The 17,115-nt window shown below is 42.6% G+C and overlaps 1 protein-coding gene across 4 annotated transcripts in view; it reads right to left on the bottom strand.

Moving 5' to 3' along the window:
* STAC (SH3 and cysteine rich domain) overlaps nt 1-17,115 on the bottom strand; it is a 113,198-nt gene that overhangs the window by 20,340 nt on the left and 75,743 nt on the right. For all 4 annotated transcript variants that reach the window (XM_025272127.2, XM_025272129.2, XM_025272126.2 and 1 more), the window contains exons 7-8: nt 9,887-9,951; nt 8,288-8,376 (exon numbers count right to left, since the gene is read on the bottom strand). In XM_025272127.2, coding sequence (XP_025127912.1) covers nt 8,288-8,376; nt 9,887-9,951 — 154 coding nt within the window. The remainder of the gene's footprint in view (nt 1-8,287; nt 8,377-9,886; nt 9,952-17,115) is intronic.

The following is a 17,115-nucleotide window of genomic DNA, read 5'->3' as shown; positions in this document are numbered from 1 at the left end:
GCTTCTCTCTCCCTCTCCTCAGAAGGGTAAAAGACCATAAATTGTCTCCTTGGACTATGAACCAAACAGCCAAGTGTCCATTTGCTAAGCTTTACTGAGTTTTAATACAGTCTTTCCAGAATGAAGACTGGGATGAATGTAAGAATTTAAATATGCTCCTGCAGTGAATTTCCACAACTTCTTTTGCAATGGGATTTGCAATTGGCTTGCATCTGGCACTGCTTGTTCTCATAGTTGAACTATTCTTCTGTTACCCTTTCCTCAGTGGAAGAGAGGATGACTGCTCACTATTCAAGCTGTACAGGTATTCATGTCCACTCTTTCTGGAAGTCTTGGCTGGGCTGCGATGCCATCTCCTTGCAAAATCTTCCCTGGCTTCCAAAGGCTGCTTCAATGTCTTTTTTTTCTTTTTTAAAGATTAAATGAAATGATGTAGTGTAAATAACTTGATACACAGTGAAAGTGTTAGTCGCTCAGTTGTGTCTGACTCTTTGCACCCCTTGGACTGTAGCCCACCACGCTCCTCTGTCCATGGAATTCTCCAGGCAAGAATACTGGAGTGAATTGCCATTCCCTTCTCCAGGAGATCTTCCCCACCCAGGGATTGAACCCAGGTCTCCTGCATTGCAGGCGGATTCTTTACCGTCTGAGCCACCAGAAAGGCCCTTGATACACAGTATATGCTCCCTAAATATTAGCTTCCTTCTTCTCTTCCTTCTAAGTTTTAGATCACGGTTCTATTCTGCAGTGGGATGACGTGGTCGGAAGACCTGATTCGTCCCAGTTGATGTTTCAGCATCTCCCTGAGGTGCAGCAACAGCATCCAGAACTACCTCCCTGCCCACAAGACGTCGTATTGAACGGACTTCCTTGTCGAGGGCCTGCAGCCTTATGGCCATGGGAGTTCTTTGATAACAGGGCCTGTGGACTGTGCCCACTGCAGAGAGCACATACTCATTCACCACGATGAGCGGTGGTAGACGAAACAAATCCTGGAGATAGCCGCACAAAGGTTAAAGTCCCCTTCTGATCTTATTTCAAGTGGTGCTTTCAATAAATCAGGAAGAGGTGAACTCAGGCCATCCCATCTCCAGAGGATTTTGTGAATATTAGCTAATGGGACAACCAGTTGACTGGTTTTGTTCAGACTCACACACAGAAAAATCTGGGACTCATGGCTTCCAAGAAAGAGTATGGCAATTCAAGACTTTAAATCAGGAATCTAATTTGGAGTTACAAAAGAAGATATGTTTTTCTTTTATGGCCTCCAAATTTCGGTATTCTGACACAAACAGATTGAGTGGCAATTAATTTACATCTCTCTTAAAATTTAATACTATTCAAACAGCAGTTTCCTCATTCCCTCTTTTGGCTCATAGGAATTTTTCCTCTCCTCTTCACCCCTCATGAAACATGGCCATTATCATATAAATCTGTTTTGGGAGAACTAATAAAAATGAAAATGATTTAGATGTGGAAAACCAAAATGGATTCTTGGGAATAGACGTACACGGTCAGTTAAATATGTATTTGAACCCTTGAGTTTCTTGTTTATGCTTGATCTTTTATTTCAGAGTCCCTACCAATGTTTTAGGGGTTCGTGCTTACTCAGAGTTATTTATGTATGCCGACTATTTAAATAATATGTCAACTTGGCCAAGCCACTGAAGTTATTCTTACAGATTTTAAAAATATGCATCAATGTGAATTAATAAGTGATATCTCCAAGAATATTTTGCAGACTTTCAATGAGACAGGTTACATTGTAAATATGGATGGCAGGATTTACTTTCATCAAAAGGCTAAGCACGGGTTATCAAGCTTTTGCTAATATGTGTGTGTATAAATACATGTGTATTGGAGTGTGTATGTCTGAATGTGTGTGTGTCTGTGTGTGTGAGACTGTGTGTGAGTTTGTGTGTATCTGACTGTGAGTGTGTAGGGATGTATGTGCATATGTGAGTGTGTCACACACAGTCATGTACATGGCCAGGAGAATGACAGACACACGGCTTTTGTGAATTTATGAGATAGTCTCTGATCATGATGCCAGTCCTGATTATAATGGGGTTATACAGTTTGTATTTCAAGTAGCATTTTAAAAAGCTTTGCTCATTAATTAAGCTGGCATTCCATAAAGTGTAATTTTCAGGACTTTTAAAAAACTAGACAGTAAAGGTGTTTGGTGGAGACTGTCTAAGACCCTTAACGACAGAGGTTATCTACTACGCAAGCTCATTACACTCAGACAGAGGAACCCGGGTAGCTCTTTGATGTTATCAGACCTCAAATTATCTGCAAGGGCAGCTTGGAGAGCCCTCACATGATGGCATCACATCTCGTGCATCAGTGGTGAGATTCCATACATGGAGCATGTCATGTCAGCAACCACAAAACCTACTCAGAAGGTAACAGACAGGGTGTCACAGCCTCCTTATAGCCAGACTAATTAGATCAAGTCTCCTTGGATGTGTTCAAAGATTAGACAGAGTGTTGAACTATATATCTATAAAGATATATATACTATATATCTTTAGAGTAATTGATCAGAAGACCAGGAAAATAAAATATATTATGAAATGATACAAATGATGAAGAGACGGTATCTAAATATACTGTACACCTCACTTTGTACTGGGCATGAAATCTCATCTCATTTTTTTTTTTAACATTATCTCATTGCTCAGTCTCCCTAGGAAGGAGAAAACGGAGGCTGCAAAAGGTTAAACAGTTTGCTCAAATTGATGCAGCTAGGATGTGTCAGAGCTGGAAGGTGGACCCAGGTCTGTGTGACCTCCAGACACTGCTCCTTTCTGCCCTGCACCCTTGCTCTCCCCTACTCTCTGCCCATGATGGTGGGAAGATTATCATGGCTTCCATGAGCACCACAGTTTTGGGGAGGTGACAGCAGATGAATTTATGAAGGAAGTTTGTGCTGAAAGTGTAGCAAAGCTAACTGTGTGAAGCCTCTGCCTTCAGGCAGTGTGTGGAGACCAACGATGGGACCACAGCAGTTCTGAGAGGGGCAGGCACTGCTCTGGGAATAAGGAGGCAGAGCTCTATACTCCTTCTCCCTGAGGCTCACCCTATCATGCCCAAACTGTGCTTGGCTTAGCAGGGCTTCTTCCACATTGTCTTCAGCTCTTCATTCTCTGTGAATATGACTATGGGCTACTGTTGGTCTCGTTTTCTACAATTTCTTCTCAACAAATCATATTCATCCTGAGTTCAAGGCTCATCTCCTTCAGGAAACAAGTCCTGGTAAACCACTCTCAGCTGGGTTAACTTCCTCCTTTATAGTTTCCATTCTATTATCATGGACTCTATTTGCGCACTAACTGTATATGCCAGAAACAACACTAGTTCATTCGTTTAATCTCCACAATACTCATTCATTCATTCATGACATATGTATTAAGCATCTACTAATCTCAAGAGGAGAAGGCAATGGTACCCCACTCCAGTACTCTTGCCTGGAAAATCCCATGGACGGAGGAACCTGGTAGGCTGCAGTCCATGGGATCATGAAGAGTCGGACATGACTGAGTGACTTCACTTTCCCTTTTCACTTTCATGCATTGGAGAAGGAAATGGCGACCCACTCCAGTGTTCTTGCCTGGAGAATCCCAGGGACAGAGGAGCCTAGTGGGCTGCCGTCTATGGGGTTGCACAGAGTCGGACATGACTGAAGTGACTTAGCAGCAGCAGCAGCAAGTCTCAAGAACTGGCCTATACTCCAGGGACACAGGGTTATTTAACAAATACAGATTTGTTCTCATGGGCTTTACAAGGGAGAGATAACCAAACAATCCCAGAAATATATAAATACAAAATGAGATAAGTGCTTTGAAGAAAAGAAATATGGTGTCATGAAAGTATATCATAGAGGATCTCACCCAGGTTGTACCAAGGAAGAGTTGAGATCTAGTGGGTGCATAACAGTCAATGGACGAGGATGTGTGTGTGTGCCGGTGGTGGTGGCGGCTGTGGTGGTGGGTAAGTAGAAGGGTGGGAGGAAGAGAGGGCAGGAAGAACATTTCTTTGGCAAGAGTTGAAAGTGAAAGTAAAAGTCGCTCAGTTGTGTCCGACTCTTTGAGATGCCATGGACTACATACAGTCCATGGAATTCTCCAGGCCAGAATACTGGAGTGGGTAGCCTTTCCATTCTCCAGGGGATCTTCCCAACCCAGGGATTGAACCCAGGTCTCCCGCATTGCAGGCAGATTCTTTACCAGCTGAGCCACAAGGGAAACCTGGTCCTTTTGGGGAACAAATGATGGAGCAGAGAGGTGAGGGGAACAGTGGTGCCAGAAAAGCAAAGAAGTCACCAGGGTGAAAGGAGCCACCAGGTGTCTGTAAATGCTCTAGTCTAGACCCAAGGGAAGTGGGAGGCCATTAGAGAGTTTTAAACACACTTGTGTGTCATGAGCAGACCTAAGGCAGGCACAGTGATTCTCTTCTTCACGAGTGTATTATAAAAGCAGAAGGTTGATGGCTTGAGGAACCATCTCAGGCTTCATAGGGGTCACACAGCTAGTGAGCGGCTTGGCTAGAGCTTAAATCTAGGTCGAGTGATGCCCACACTTTTCATTCTTAAATATTCAGTGAATCCATGTTGTATGTCATTCTCTTTCTCCCTCATTTTTTATGTCTGCAAAGGAAGCATCTACCTCTGGAGTATGAACAGAACTGACTGGAATTAACACTGTTAAACTCCTACTATGTTATTTTATTTAATGACAACCATCCTACAAGGGCTTCCCTCATAGCTCAGTCAGTAAAGAATCTGTCTGCAATGCAGGAGACCTGGGTTCGATTCCTGGGTCAGGAAGATCCCCTGGAGAAGGAAATGGCAACCCACTCCAGTATTCTTGCCTGGAGAATCCCATGGACAGAGGAGCCTGGTGGGCTACAGTCCATAGGGTCGTAAAGAGTTGGACATGATTTAGCAACTCAACCACCACCATCCTACAAGGGCAGGCCTTATTATCTCTGCTTTCAAGATGAGAAGACAGAGGTTCAGAAAGTTAGGTAAGATGCCCTATTGTCAGAAAACAGAGGAGCAGGGACATGAATCCATTCTGTTTGACTCCAAAGTTTAGATGATCCCAGGACACTGGGATGTCTTTGCAGCATCCTTTCCACCCAAAGTAAATGCGAAGGGAGGAATGGGGTGAGGGGTTGTAAGACTAGACACAGAGACCAGGTGGATCCCACAGCAATCCAGGGAGAGGTGAAGGTGGGGCTGGATAAAGCAGATCTGAGGCAAAGAGAACCAGTAGGAATTGAACATTGAATGCATTTTGGGTATGGGGTGAAAGAAAACCTCAGGTGGCCGGCTTGAGGCCTGGGCAGATGGTGACATCATTCACCCTGGGGACAGGTTTGTGCAGGGGAGGACAGAGGTCTTGGGTGCCAGGCACTCCTGGGGTAGGCATTGAGGAGAATCTTGAGGTTTGGAGAGAGGTCTGGACTGCTGGCTGTTGGCAGAAAGAGCTTTCTTATTATTAAGCAGATATATAGCAAACTCTGGCTGAAGTGATGGTCCATCTGCTCTGATTGTAACTGTTGGCTTTGCCAATTGGACCTCCTTTGTCCTCAAGCTCATGCCCTCAACATTCCCTCCACTCTCGTATCCTTTGTTTTCTTTCCTGAGGATAATCTCCCGCATGCCCCCTGGGTCAGAAGGAAGGTGGATGAAAATAGAGTTTTGTTAAAAGGATTTTTACTACCTCATGGTTTAAGGAGACAAAGATAATTCACAAAGCCTTAGTTCATTCAAGGAATGATACTAAATCCCCAAAGCATTGCCTTACACATTCTAAATCAGAGCTTGGCTTCTAAAATGGGAACCTACAATCTCTTTGCAAAGAAAAAAAAAAGTTAAGTATGATTTATCACTTCAATCTTGCAGTCTATGCAATGCAGACATTTCATTCCTGAGAATGAATAGTCCTGTTTGCCTTGGAGCAGAGTGTAAACGTTTGATTCGTGACCAGACAACTTGACTTTTAATGGCCTGCGACCGACTAACATAAGCACAAAAACGTACGACCACCACCAGGCAGTTAAGACTTCACCCCTGAGTCAAATTTCTCTGGAGCTATTATTTCCATCTAATAAGTTCAGAACAATTTTCTAAGATATAGCTGTGGGACCTGCACAATGGGGTGTTGTTAAATTTTAAATTCTAGACACTCAAATGATAATCTCGAGAAGAACCCAATATACTGTTCTTTGCAAAGTAAATATAGGTCCTCCTTGTCTTCATCAGCAGATAGTTAATGTGGACTGTCAGTTGAGGGCAAGGAACCACACCAGTAACGAATCCTAGGTAGGTTCTGACTGGCAGGGTTTGCTGTATCTGGATAGAATGGGGCTTCACCCGACAAACACTGTCTCATTCTGCTGTACCTAACCAGGCTGTTTAGATAACATTTACAACTCCAGCCAGTGAGTTCAGCATGGTGAGTCTTCCTCAAGGATGGAGAAAGTTCAGATTTACAAGAACCTAATTGTCTGAACGAATCTAAGGAGCCAGGAACCAAGCCTGAACTCTGCCTGGGAAAAGCCCAAGAATCAGCTGGAAGCAGACCATAGATGAACAATGAAAGCTGACCTTGGGTGTGAGCTGGGGGAGCTGCCAGACTTTGGCTGGACACCCACATCTGCTATGGGGCCCACTGGGCATTGTACCAGGAAGCGCAGCTGAGCGATCCAGGTTGACCCCAACGGCAAATGGGACCAGGAAACAGGGTCTACATGGAGGCTTTTGACAGCTGTTTTCTCTTCAGGGACTTTGGGGAAAGTGGAAGAGGAGAAGGCTGATTTCACTGAGGAGGAACCATTTTTCAGGCAAAAACCAGAGGGGTCACATCAGGGAAATGGACAGACCTGAGATGTGAAAAGGACTTCCCAGGTGGCGCTAGTGATAAAGAACCCGCCTGCCAGTGCAGGGGATGTCAGAGATGAGTTCTATGCCTGGGTCGGGGAAGATTCCCTGGAGAAGGGAATGGCAACTCACTCAAGCATTCATGCCTGGAGAATCCCATGGACAGAGGAGCCTGGTGGGCTATGGTCCCTAGGGTTTCAAAGAGTCAGACACAACTGAAGCGACTTAGCCCATATGAGATGTGGGAAAGCTCAGAGAGCTCAGGGTGGAGACAGGGTTCCAGAGCCTTCTGCAGGGAGGACCAGTGGCAGCACGTGGGCAGTGGAGCCCACCATAAAATGGAGGCTATTTTCCTAATGCTCTGACATATAAATGGTTTTCTGTGCTAGTTTTTCTCTCCATGCTCTTCAGAAGAGGAAAGAACCCATCTCTAACAGCCCATGTGGCTGCAAAAGCAGCCCCTCATATCCTGCTCCCGGGCTGGAAAACACCAAGTCCTTGTCCTGAGCGCGCTTGTGGCTTGGGTCACGAATAGAGGGAAGGAGTGAAGTCTTTTCTTTGAGACAACCTGGGGAACATGACGTTGCAAAGACCGTACTGACGTCCAGTCCCTGAGTGTCTACTGTTACTGTGCTATATGCTTTATGAACCTTATTCACTTCATCCTCACAAATGCCTTAAGAGGAAAAGATCATTATTATCCTTTTATCAGTAAGGAAACCTGGGAAACACGATGTTCGTACATTGCTTAAAATCACACAGCAAGGAGGATGTGGACACAGTACGGACTCCAGCCACACCACCCCTGAAACATGAGACTGTGGTCCAGAGAAAGGTTTAGATCTCATGAGCGCCCTGAGGCTCACCTCTCTGTTTCAGTGACCATGAGGTGGGATGGGTCCTGAAACAGAAGAACCTTTAGGTGTGAGCCAGGGGGAGCTGCCAGTCTCTGGAAGGGATAAATAGAGTTTTAGACTGATTTGTCAGTCAATGTTAATTTGGGCAGCAAGTACATTTTTGGTTCCCTATTAGACCCCACAGGATGCCAAGTGCATCTGATGCTCAGCCTTCATGAAAACTCCCAGTAGCCGCTCTACTGATGATGTAATGACCACGCTTCTCAAAGTGTGGTCCCTGGGCCAGCAGCGTCAGCACCACCTGCAGCCCAGTTAGAAACTCGGATTTTCAAGCCCCACCCAAGACACGCTGAATCATGCTGAGTCAGAAACTTCCAGAATAAGGCCCAGCAATCTGCATCAACCAGCCCTGCACACTAACATTTGAGAATCACTGCTCTAAGGCACTTGGAGGCCACACAAATTGAATTGTTTTCTTTCACGTACATCACCACTGACTTTAAATCTTTCGTTCTTCTTCCTTTAAAAATGTTTTTACCTCATTTCCAAATCTTCATTCTCTTGTGGTACAAATTTGTACAAGGCAACATAGGTGTTCATCTGAAATGGGTCTTTGGAAAGAGGTCCCTGAAAGAGAAACATAAAAGAGAAATGAGAGGAGGAAGGAGGGAGAAATGGAGCAAAGGAAGAAGACAGGAAATGGAGAAGTTAAATGTAATTCCAGCATAATCTTTTGTGTTAAAATATCTAACCATTATTATTTTGTTCCAAACATAGGTTTATTTTTAATTTCCTAGCTGAGTTCGATTTCATTGCAAACTATTTGAAAACATTTATGTGGAACTTTTTGTCAGAAATACTACAGTTTTCTTCAAATCACTCTTTTCCTTTGATCTAGTTGTTCATGAAAGGTGATACAGACTTGAGTCCAAGCAAGAGAATATTCTCTCTATAGACAGCAGACAGGTGGAGAGTAGTAAACAACTTCTATTCCCTAAAATGGACAATTTTGTATCTAGTATATCAAAGGGATCTGGGTGTATTCATCCAGAAATAAGTTCATTCATGCTGTGGAAAAATGAAAGATGTTGGCCTGAGACTGATTTGATTTGTTATGGTATCACCATCCACTGACTATGAAACTGCAATAATGATAATAAAAGCTACCATTTTTTGATAGCTTGCTGTGTGAGAGGCATGATGGTACATGGATTAGCATATGCAAAGCTAACAACAGCCCATGAGGGTTGATTTTATTGTGTCCCTAATTTGTGAACTGTATGAGTTTTACAGGTATTATATAAACATAAGCTGTTATTATTAACTACACAAATATTGTAGCTATATAAATGTTTCTGCCTTATAATATACATGATAAATTAAAATTATACAACATGTAATATTATATTGTATCATTTTATATGCATGCAGATATATAATGTATAACTATACATTTAAAGACATAATAATATAATGAATAGATGCCATATCTAGAAAACATAAACAAAAGCTGCACATAACTATATTCTTTTGATTTGTGATTCAGTTTGCTGCCCAAAGCTCAAGTACTTTATGCCGTATGATTCCATCCTAATTATACATGTAAATTAACATAAAATATAATATTTGAAAGTTGAAAGTGAAGTCGCTCAGTCATGTCTGACTCTTTGCGACCCCATGGACTGTAGCCCACCAGGCTCTTCCATCCATGGGATTTTCCAGGCAGGAATACTGGAGTGGGTTGCCATTTCCTTCTCCAGGGAATCTTCCCGACCCAGGGATCGAACCCAGGTCTCTCACATTGCAGGCAGACGCTGTAACCTCTGAGCCACCAGGGAAACCCACTATGAAATACAGTCATAATATATAATTTACATACTGTAGAGCACATACCAACTTGTAGGTAGCATACATAACAGAAGCCAAAGCACACAGTACAATCTTTATCCTCTGTACCTTGGGTGCCTTGGAATTTGTTTTGCTCAGTGCTGCCTATGCTATGTACTCTATGGTACATTATTGTCTAAAAATGCTAGTCTGGGCCCCACTAAGTTGATTTCATGACCCACTTCGGGGGTGACCTACAGAATAATCTAAGGACCCTGTCTGGCCAGTCTTCTGAGATGTCCATAAATACCTGGTGGTTTACGTTCTTTGCTTGGTCTCTGAAATCGTCAGTGCCATTTTCTGGATACGTGAACACTGAAAGAGACCAGAAAAAGGAGGAGTTTTATGAGTCCAGCCACCGCATTTGGGAAACACGCTGGAAAGACGTAGCTTTATTTACTCCCTGCACCACAGTTTCAACTCAGTTCCTCCCCGCCTTTCCTCATCCTCAGCGACCCAGCTCGCGTGTCACGCTCCATCTGTTGCCCTCTGCGCCCCTTGCAGGGTCCGCACTACACTCTCCGCGGAGCCACACCCTCGTCCACGCCTCCGGGCCAGCACACATCCTCCTGCATTGCTTGGTCTCATTTGGCAGAGCCCTTCTCAGGAGCAGAAACCATGTCATTCATCTTTGTTAAATGTATCCAATCGTAGGTGAGGGTAGGTGAGGTATGGTGCAATTTAACTGCATTTGAATACACTTTTCTAAATACCAGACTCTTTGATCTCTATTCAATATCTTTATGCTAGTTTCCTGATGATCTCTGTATTTTACTTGCAGATTAAGGTTTTAAACTTCAAAATACTTCCTCGATCTCTTATTTGGCAGTACATTGGGGGGTATTATTGAGAAAAAAATTAAACAGTGGTTTCTCATCTAGTGTGTTCTTAAAATACATAATTCTCTACCTTTTGCATTTTAGCAGCCACTCTGTGACCTTTGATGAAGAAAAAGGCTTCTTAAGATGGGTAGGAGTTGTCACTGTCCACACACACAGCTGTGGAAGGTCCCTGATGTGTTGATGGGTATGGGGGGCTCTGCCTTAGCGAGTTCAACCATCTAACCCTGGAGACCAACATCATGTATCTTTCTTAAATAAAAATAAAAGGTGGCACATGTTTCCAAGTCTATACGATAGGGCCCATAGTGTTGAAATTAATCTACTTTGTAGAAGCTTTGATAATCAAAAATACATTGCTGTTTTAGTCTTCCCTTTGGGTCTCCTTCAGAGGGTCAAGGAAACCAGCAGAAGAAGAGAAACACATCACAGAAAGCTCTGTACCCTCTTTCAGTCAGCCCTGACAATCTCCACTGTCCTGAAAATGGACCCAGTAACCGTGTTGAAAGAAACACACTTCCGAACAAGAGCCCCTGTAAATGTACCAATGCTCAGTAAACATCTATCGTCCATGGTTTATGGTTCCAGGGATCTTCCCTGGTGGCTCAGACGGTAAAGCGTCTGCCTACAATGACCTGGGTTCAATCCCTGGGTCAGCAAGATCTCCTGGAGAAGGAAATGGCATCCCACTCCAGTATTCTTGCCTGGAAAATCCCTTGGACGGAGGAACCTGGTTAGGCTACAGTCCATGGGGTTGCAGAGAGTCGGACACGACTGAGAGACTTCACCCACTCACTATGGTTCCAGAGCCTGTGGATGCAGTTCCATTATCCCTAGGAAGTCAATATGCAGTCATGGAAGGAGCTCCACTTTGTAGGAAAATGGAAAATGAAGGGCCGATGCTTACAGACCTTGTCTGCCTGAATATATGGCTATGCAACTTCCTGGTTTAAAAAGAGTAGAGACCAGCAATACTTTTCTCTGTTTTAAGTGATTACTTGAAATCTTGGCATAATACTTGATTCCATAAATATAAAACTGGACACATTTAAAGAATGTTGAGTAGTTGAATGGAAACATAACAAGACCATCTTCTTAGAAAATTATTGATTGAAACTAAAATTGAGACTACATAAGATGCATGTGCAATATTCAGTTTGATTTTACAATTTTGTAATTTCAAATTGTTTGAGCTTTTCATTGACTATCCATTAGCCGTCACAACAATGTGTATCATTTTTTGAACTATGCTGAACATTATTTGAAGTGACTCCAAATGTGTTTTCAGTCAAATGGTTACAGGCAGAACTGGAACACTGCAAAAATGATTTTTAAAAAAACCCATTCCTTCTGGCCATTTCTAAGATATTGATTTGAGAGGAAAGGTTTAAAGAAAGGTATAAAGAATATTTTTTTTGGTACTATTTTACCAAAAAAATATATCAGACACTTTTTAATGTTTGGTACTTTAAGTTCATTTTATGAAAAATAATTTGGCTGTTGACTTCATCCATGGATACATACAAAATCTGTGTTAATTCTGCAGGTATGTTTTCTAATGTTACAGATGCAAAATCAACCTTCAGTTTTTGCTAGTCCCCCTAAAGCTTTCTTCTTTTCCTTTTCTGTATTCTGTCTTTCTCTCTTACTTCACAGTCCTGGGAGGCCCATGTCTCCAACAAGCTGATGATGTGGATTTTCAGCTTTAACCTGGTCATGTACAAGTTAAATTATCAGCTTATTGATACTGACTCAACTTGCATCCCTGGAATAAATTCAACGTGGTAATTATGCACTGCCTTTCTAAAATACATTACTGGATTCAGTGTACTGAGGTGATCTTGTTTCAGATTTCTGCACCCATATTCAAGAGGGGGATGAGCCGGCGATTTTCTTTCTCATGCTGTCTTCCTTTGGTTTTGAGGTCAGTATTATACCAGCCCCATAAACTAAGTTAGAGAATGCTGCTGGCTAGCACTTTCTGTTGTCCTGAAAGAGCTTAGCTAATCTGGAAATTTTATCTTCCTTAAATGTTTGGTCACGTTTACTTATAAAGTTGTCTGGGCCTGGCATTTTTGTTGTGAAAAAACTTAAAATACTGATTCTGTTTCTATCATAATTGGAAGCCAAGTCAAGTTCTCTAATTACTAATTCCTCTTGAGTCATACTTTGGTCATTGATAGCTTTCTTGGCAGCTGTCCATTTGAAGTTTTAAATCTACTGGTAAAGTTGGTCATAAAATGCTTTCCTCTCAACCTCTGTTGACATTCCTCCTTTTAAAATTATTCCTTTTGTTTCATCTTTCTCTCTTACTCTTAAAGTTATCAATTGTAAATTCTACTTTTTTAAAGAACTGTTTTTAGAATTTACAGATCTACCTGTATCACATAATAATTCCTTATCTTTATTACTGCTTCCTTATCTATTCTTTTTTCTTTTACTGACTTCTTTTTTTAAAATTTCTTTTTTTTACTGACTTCTTGAATATGATGCTTAGATTATTACTTTTCAGCTTTTATTTTTTCATGGAATAACTTTAGAGCTAAATACTCTAGGCACAATTTTAGCTGCATCCCACAAGTTGTGATAGGTATGTGTTCTTAAAAATTATTTACTTATGGTTGTGTTGGGTCTTCTTTGCTGCATGAAGGCTTTTTCTAGTGCAGCAAGTGGGGGCTAATCTCTAGCTGCAGTTCACAGGTTTCTTGTAGCAATGGCTTGTCTTTTTGCGGAGCAATGCCTCTAAGGCACGCAGGCACCAGTATTTTGCGGTGCGTGGGCTCAGCAGTTGCAGCTCAGGGATCTAGAGCTTGGGCTCAGTAGTTTTGGCTCATGGGTTTAGTTGCTCCACAGCATATGGACTCTTCCCAGACCAGGGATCAAACCTGTGTCTCCTGCATTGGCAGGCAGATTCTTAACCACTGGGCCACTAGGGAAGTCTGGTAGAGTTTTCGTTATTATTTAGTTTTAAATATATTTCAATTTTCATTATGAATTCTTTGACATATTAGCTTTCAAAAAGTATGTCTTTAATTTCCTAAAGTGTGGGTTTTCCTAGTTATAATTTGGATATTCATTTCTATCTTGTTTGCATTGTAGTTAGAAAGATGTGCTCTATATCATATTAATTCTGGGAAATTTATGAAGTGTGCATTATAGTCCAGTAGGTAAACAATAGTTCCATGTGTTCGTAAAAAGAATGTGAATTCCTTATTTGTTAGATGAAGCATCCTTTTTAATTTTAATTTTTTATCATTTTTAATTGAAGTACAGTTGGTTTATAATTTTGTGCTAGTCCCAGGTGTACAGCCAAGTGATTTAGGATACATATGTATGTATGTGTGCTGTGCCAATTTGCTTTAGCCATGTCCGACATTTTGCAACCCTATGGACAGTAGCCTGCCAGGCTCCTCTGTCCATGGAATTCTCTAGGCAAGAATATTGGAGTGGGTTGCCATGTCCTCCTCCAGGGGATCTTCCCGACCCAGGGATCAAACCCATGTCTCTTATGTTTTCTACATTGATAGGCAGGTTCTTTACGACTAGCGCCTGGGAAGCCACTTTGTAAATATATTAATATATTCATTCTTTTGGAGTGTCCTTTTAAAGTTAAATACAGAGTGAAGTAAGCCAGAAAGAAAAACACCAATACAATATACTAACACATACATATGGAATTTAGAAAGATGGTAACAATAACCCTGTATGCAAGACAGCAAAAGAGACAGATGTATAGAACAGTCTTTTGGATTCTGTGGGAGAGGGAGAGGTTGGGATGATTTGGGAGAATGGCATTGAAACATGTAAATTATCACATGTGAAACGAATTGCCAGTTCAGGATCGATGCATGAGACAGGGTGCTCGGGGCTGGTACACTGGGATGACCCTGAGGGATGCGATGGGGAGGGAGGTGGGAGGGGGGTTCAGGATGGGGAACACATGTACATCCATGGTGGATTCAAGTCAATGTATGGCAAAACCAATACAGTATTATAAAGTAATTAGCCTCCAATTAAAATAAATAAATTCATATTAAAAAAAAGAAATCAAGAGAGAAAAAAAGAGTTAATTAGGTTAGGATCGTCAAGTACGTCCTCAGATCCTCCACGTCTATACTGAATCTCTTTGTCTATCTGATTTGCCAGTGACCAAAAGGTGTGTTAAAATCTCTGATTATGAAGTGCAATGCCAATTTCCTAATAGTTCTGTCAACTTCTCCTTGACTTTTTGTCATCTTGAGGCTATGTATTAGATGCTTCACCCTTTGCTTATGACCTTGCTTCCAGGGGAGATTTGGCAGTTAAGGCAAAAGCGAAGACCAATAATTCTGCCCCCATCAATTTCTGAGGCACCAAGGAATTGTTGAAATTGTTGTTGAAAAAAATTGTTGTTGAAAACAACAACCAGAAATCCTCAGGCCTGCCCAAGAGAGATTCATAACATAAGAAAGAAAGCAGAGTCTATATTTTTATCAGTAAAGATATGAATATGAATTGTACTTCTTCCGAGGTGGCCTCGGAAATATTCCTCAAGAATTTGGACACAACACCTGGGTGGCAGAAATAATACCTGTGTGCCCCGTGTACTTTTTAGAACCCACGTGAAACAAGTAATACAGAACGGGGAGTTCTCCTTGCCAAAACTGTGAGAAGATGAGTGGGAACTTGGACTCTATGTAAGCAAAGTGTTTTCTCTACCTTGTTTCTCAAACTGCATAGACAGAGCATTAAATCCAAATCAAAGGAACTTGTTTTGAAGCAAACTGCTGCATAATTACTCACCCTCGCTTCTAAGAGGGCATGTGAAGAAAGCTGCCGCTGATCAAAGGAATATTTAATAGGTCTCTAAAGCGTTTTAGAGATTTACCGTTTGCTAAGTTCTTTCAACAGATTTCTTTGAATAAGACTGTGAAAATGCCCCTTAACGTGAAAAAGAGACAGCAGATAATCAACTTGTGCTCTTGAGTGTATTACTCAGTGTCTCAATTCCCTTAATCTACCTGGTATTTGTTGTGTGTGTATGTCTATGTATCTTTGTGTGTGTATGTTGGAGGAGAGGGTGTTGGACTAAATGGTCTCTAATCCTGCTTCTCAAATGTTAACAAAAATGTGAACCACAGATACATCCGCAAATTCTGATTTTGCAGGGCTGGGTCTGCATTTCTCATGGGCTCTCAAGTTCTGCCCAGGTTGCTGGTCCATGGGCCACACATGAAGTAGTGAGGCTCCAGATTGTATCTTCGACACTCTGTGACCTTATGATGACTTCAATAATAGTAATAGTACTTCAGGGTGATGATCCTTAAATATGGCTGTTCATAATTTAAAACTCTAAGAAGACCCCCTTTAACAAAAAATAATTTATGGTTGTGCTGTCTTTGCTGCTGCATGCGGGCTTTCTCTAATTGTAGCAAGTGGGGGCTACTCTTCATTGCTGTGCATGGGCTCCTCATTGCCGTGGCTTCTCTTGTTGCAGCACTTGGGCCCTAGGAAGCCCGGGCTACAGTAGCTGAGGCACACAGGCTCTAGAACACAAGCTCAGTGGCTGTGCTGTATGGGCTTAGTTGCTCCATGGCATGTGGGATCTTCCTGGACCAGGGATTGAACCCATGTCCCCTGCATTGACTGGACTACCAGGGAAGTCCCTAAAAGACCACTTTTTGGGTAAAGAAATCTCCAGGGCAAATAGAGACCTCATCTCCTGAGGAATGGCTGACAGCATCCATCAAGCTGGATCAAGCTGGTGGAGGCAGAGAGGGAAGCTGTGGGCACACGCTGGGTGTGATTCTGAAGACCAGCAGATAAAATCTGCCAACAGACTGGACAGGAGGTGTCAGAAGAAGGGTGTCAAGGATGATGCCAAAAGCCTTGGCCTGATAATATAGCAGAATGACATTCCTACAAGTGAGTAGGAACAACGAAGAAGAGCCAATTTGAGTGGGTGGGTGGGCGGGGAGGCAAGTGAGGGACTCAAGAGTCCACTTGGGTGCGTTAGCTTGAAGATGCCTGTCCTCCATTCACATGGCCATGTCCAGTAGGCTACAGGCATCAGAGGCAGCCAAGAGGCCTACTGCTAGGAATGAAGCTTCAGAGTCTTCAGTGAATGGGTAGTATTTACATTCACTATCTCATTTAAAGATCACGAAGCTCTATGGATTTGGTGTTATTAGCATCGTCATTTTAGAGGTGAAGCGACTAAAGCAGAGTGAAGTGAGGTCTCTTGAAGGCCATATGATCACCAGTGAAGCCCAGCCTTCACTTTCAGAGCAGGCAGGGGCCCAGGACCAAACACATCCAGTGAAGTTAGTGATGAGAGGTCTCCTATGGTTTGGCGAAAAGTGTCTGGGGCAGGTATCAGTTGCTTAGTCCTGTCCAATTCTTTGCGACCCGTCAGGCTCTTCTATCCATGGGATTCTCCAGGCAGGAATACTGGAGTGGGTTCCTTCTCCAGGGGATCTTCCCAACCCAGGGATTGAACCCAGGTCTCTTGCATTGTAGGCAGATTCTTTACCGTTTGAGCCACCAGGGGAGTCCACTGTCAGGGGCAGGAGATGCGCAGAATCAGACTCTGGGGAAGAACAGCTGACCAGACCTGAAGCACTGAGACACAGCTTTGGCTTATACTCCAGCCTCTGGTGAG

This window comes from Bubalus bubalis, chromosome 21 (genome assembly GCF_019923935.1).
Source record: "Bubalus bubalis isolate 160015118507 breed Murrah chromosome 21, NDDB_SH_1, whole genome shotgun sequence".
NCBI classification, from domain to species: domain Eukaryota; kingdom Metazoa; phylum Chordata; class Mammalia; order Artiodactyla; family Bovidae; genus Bubalus; species Bubalus bubalis.
This window is presented reverse-complemented; position numbering and strand designations above follow the sequence as displayed.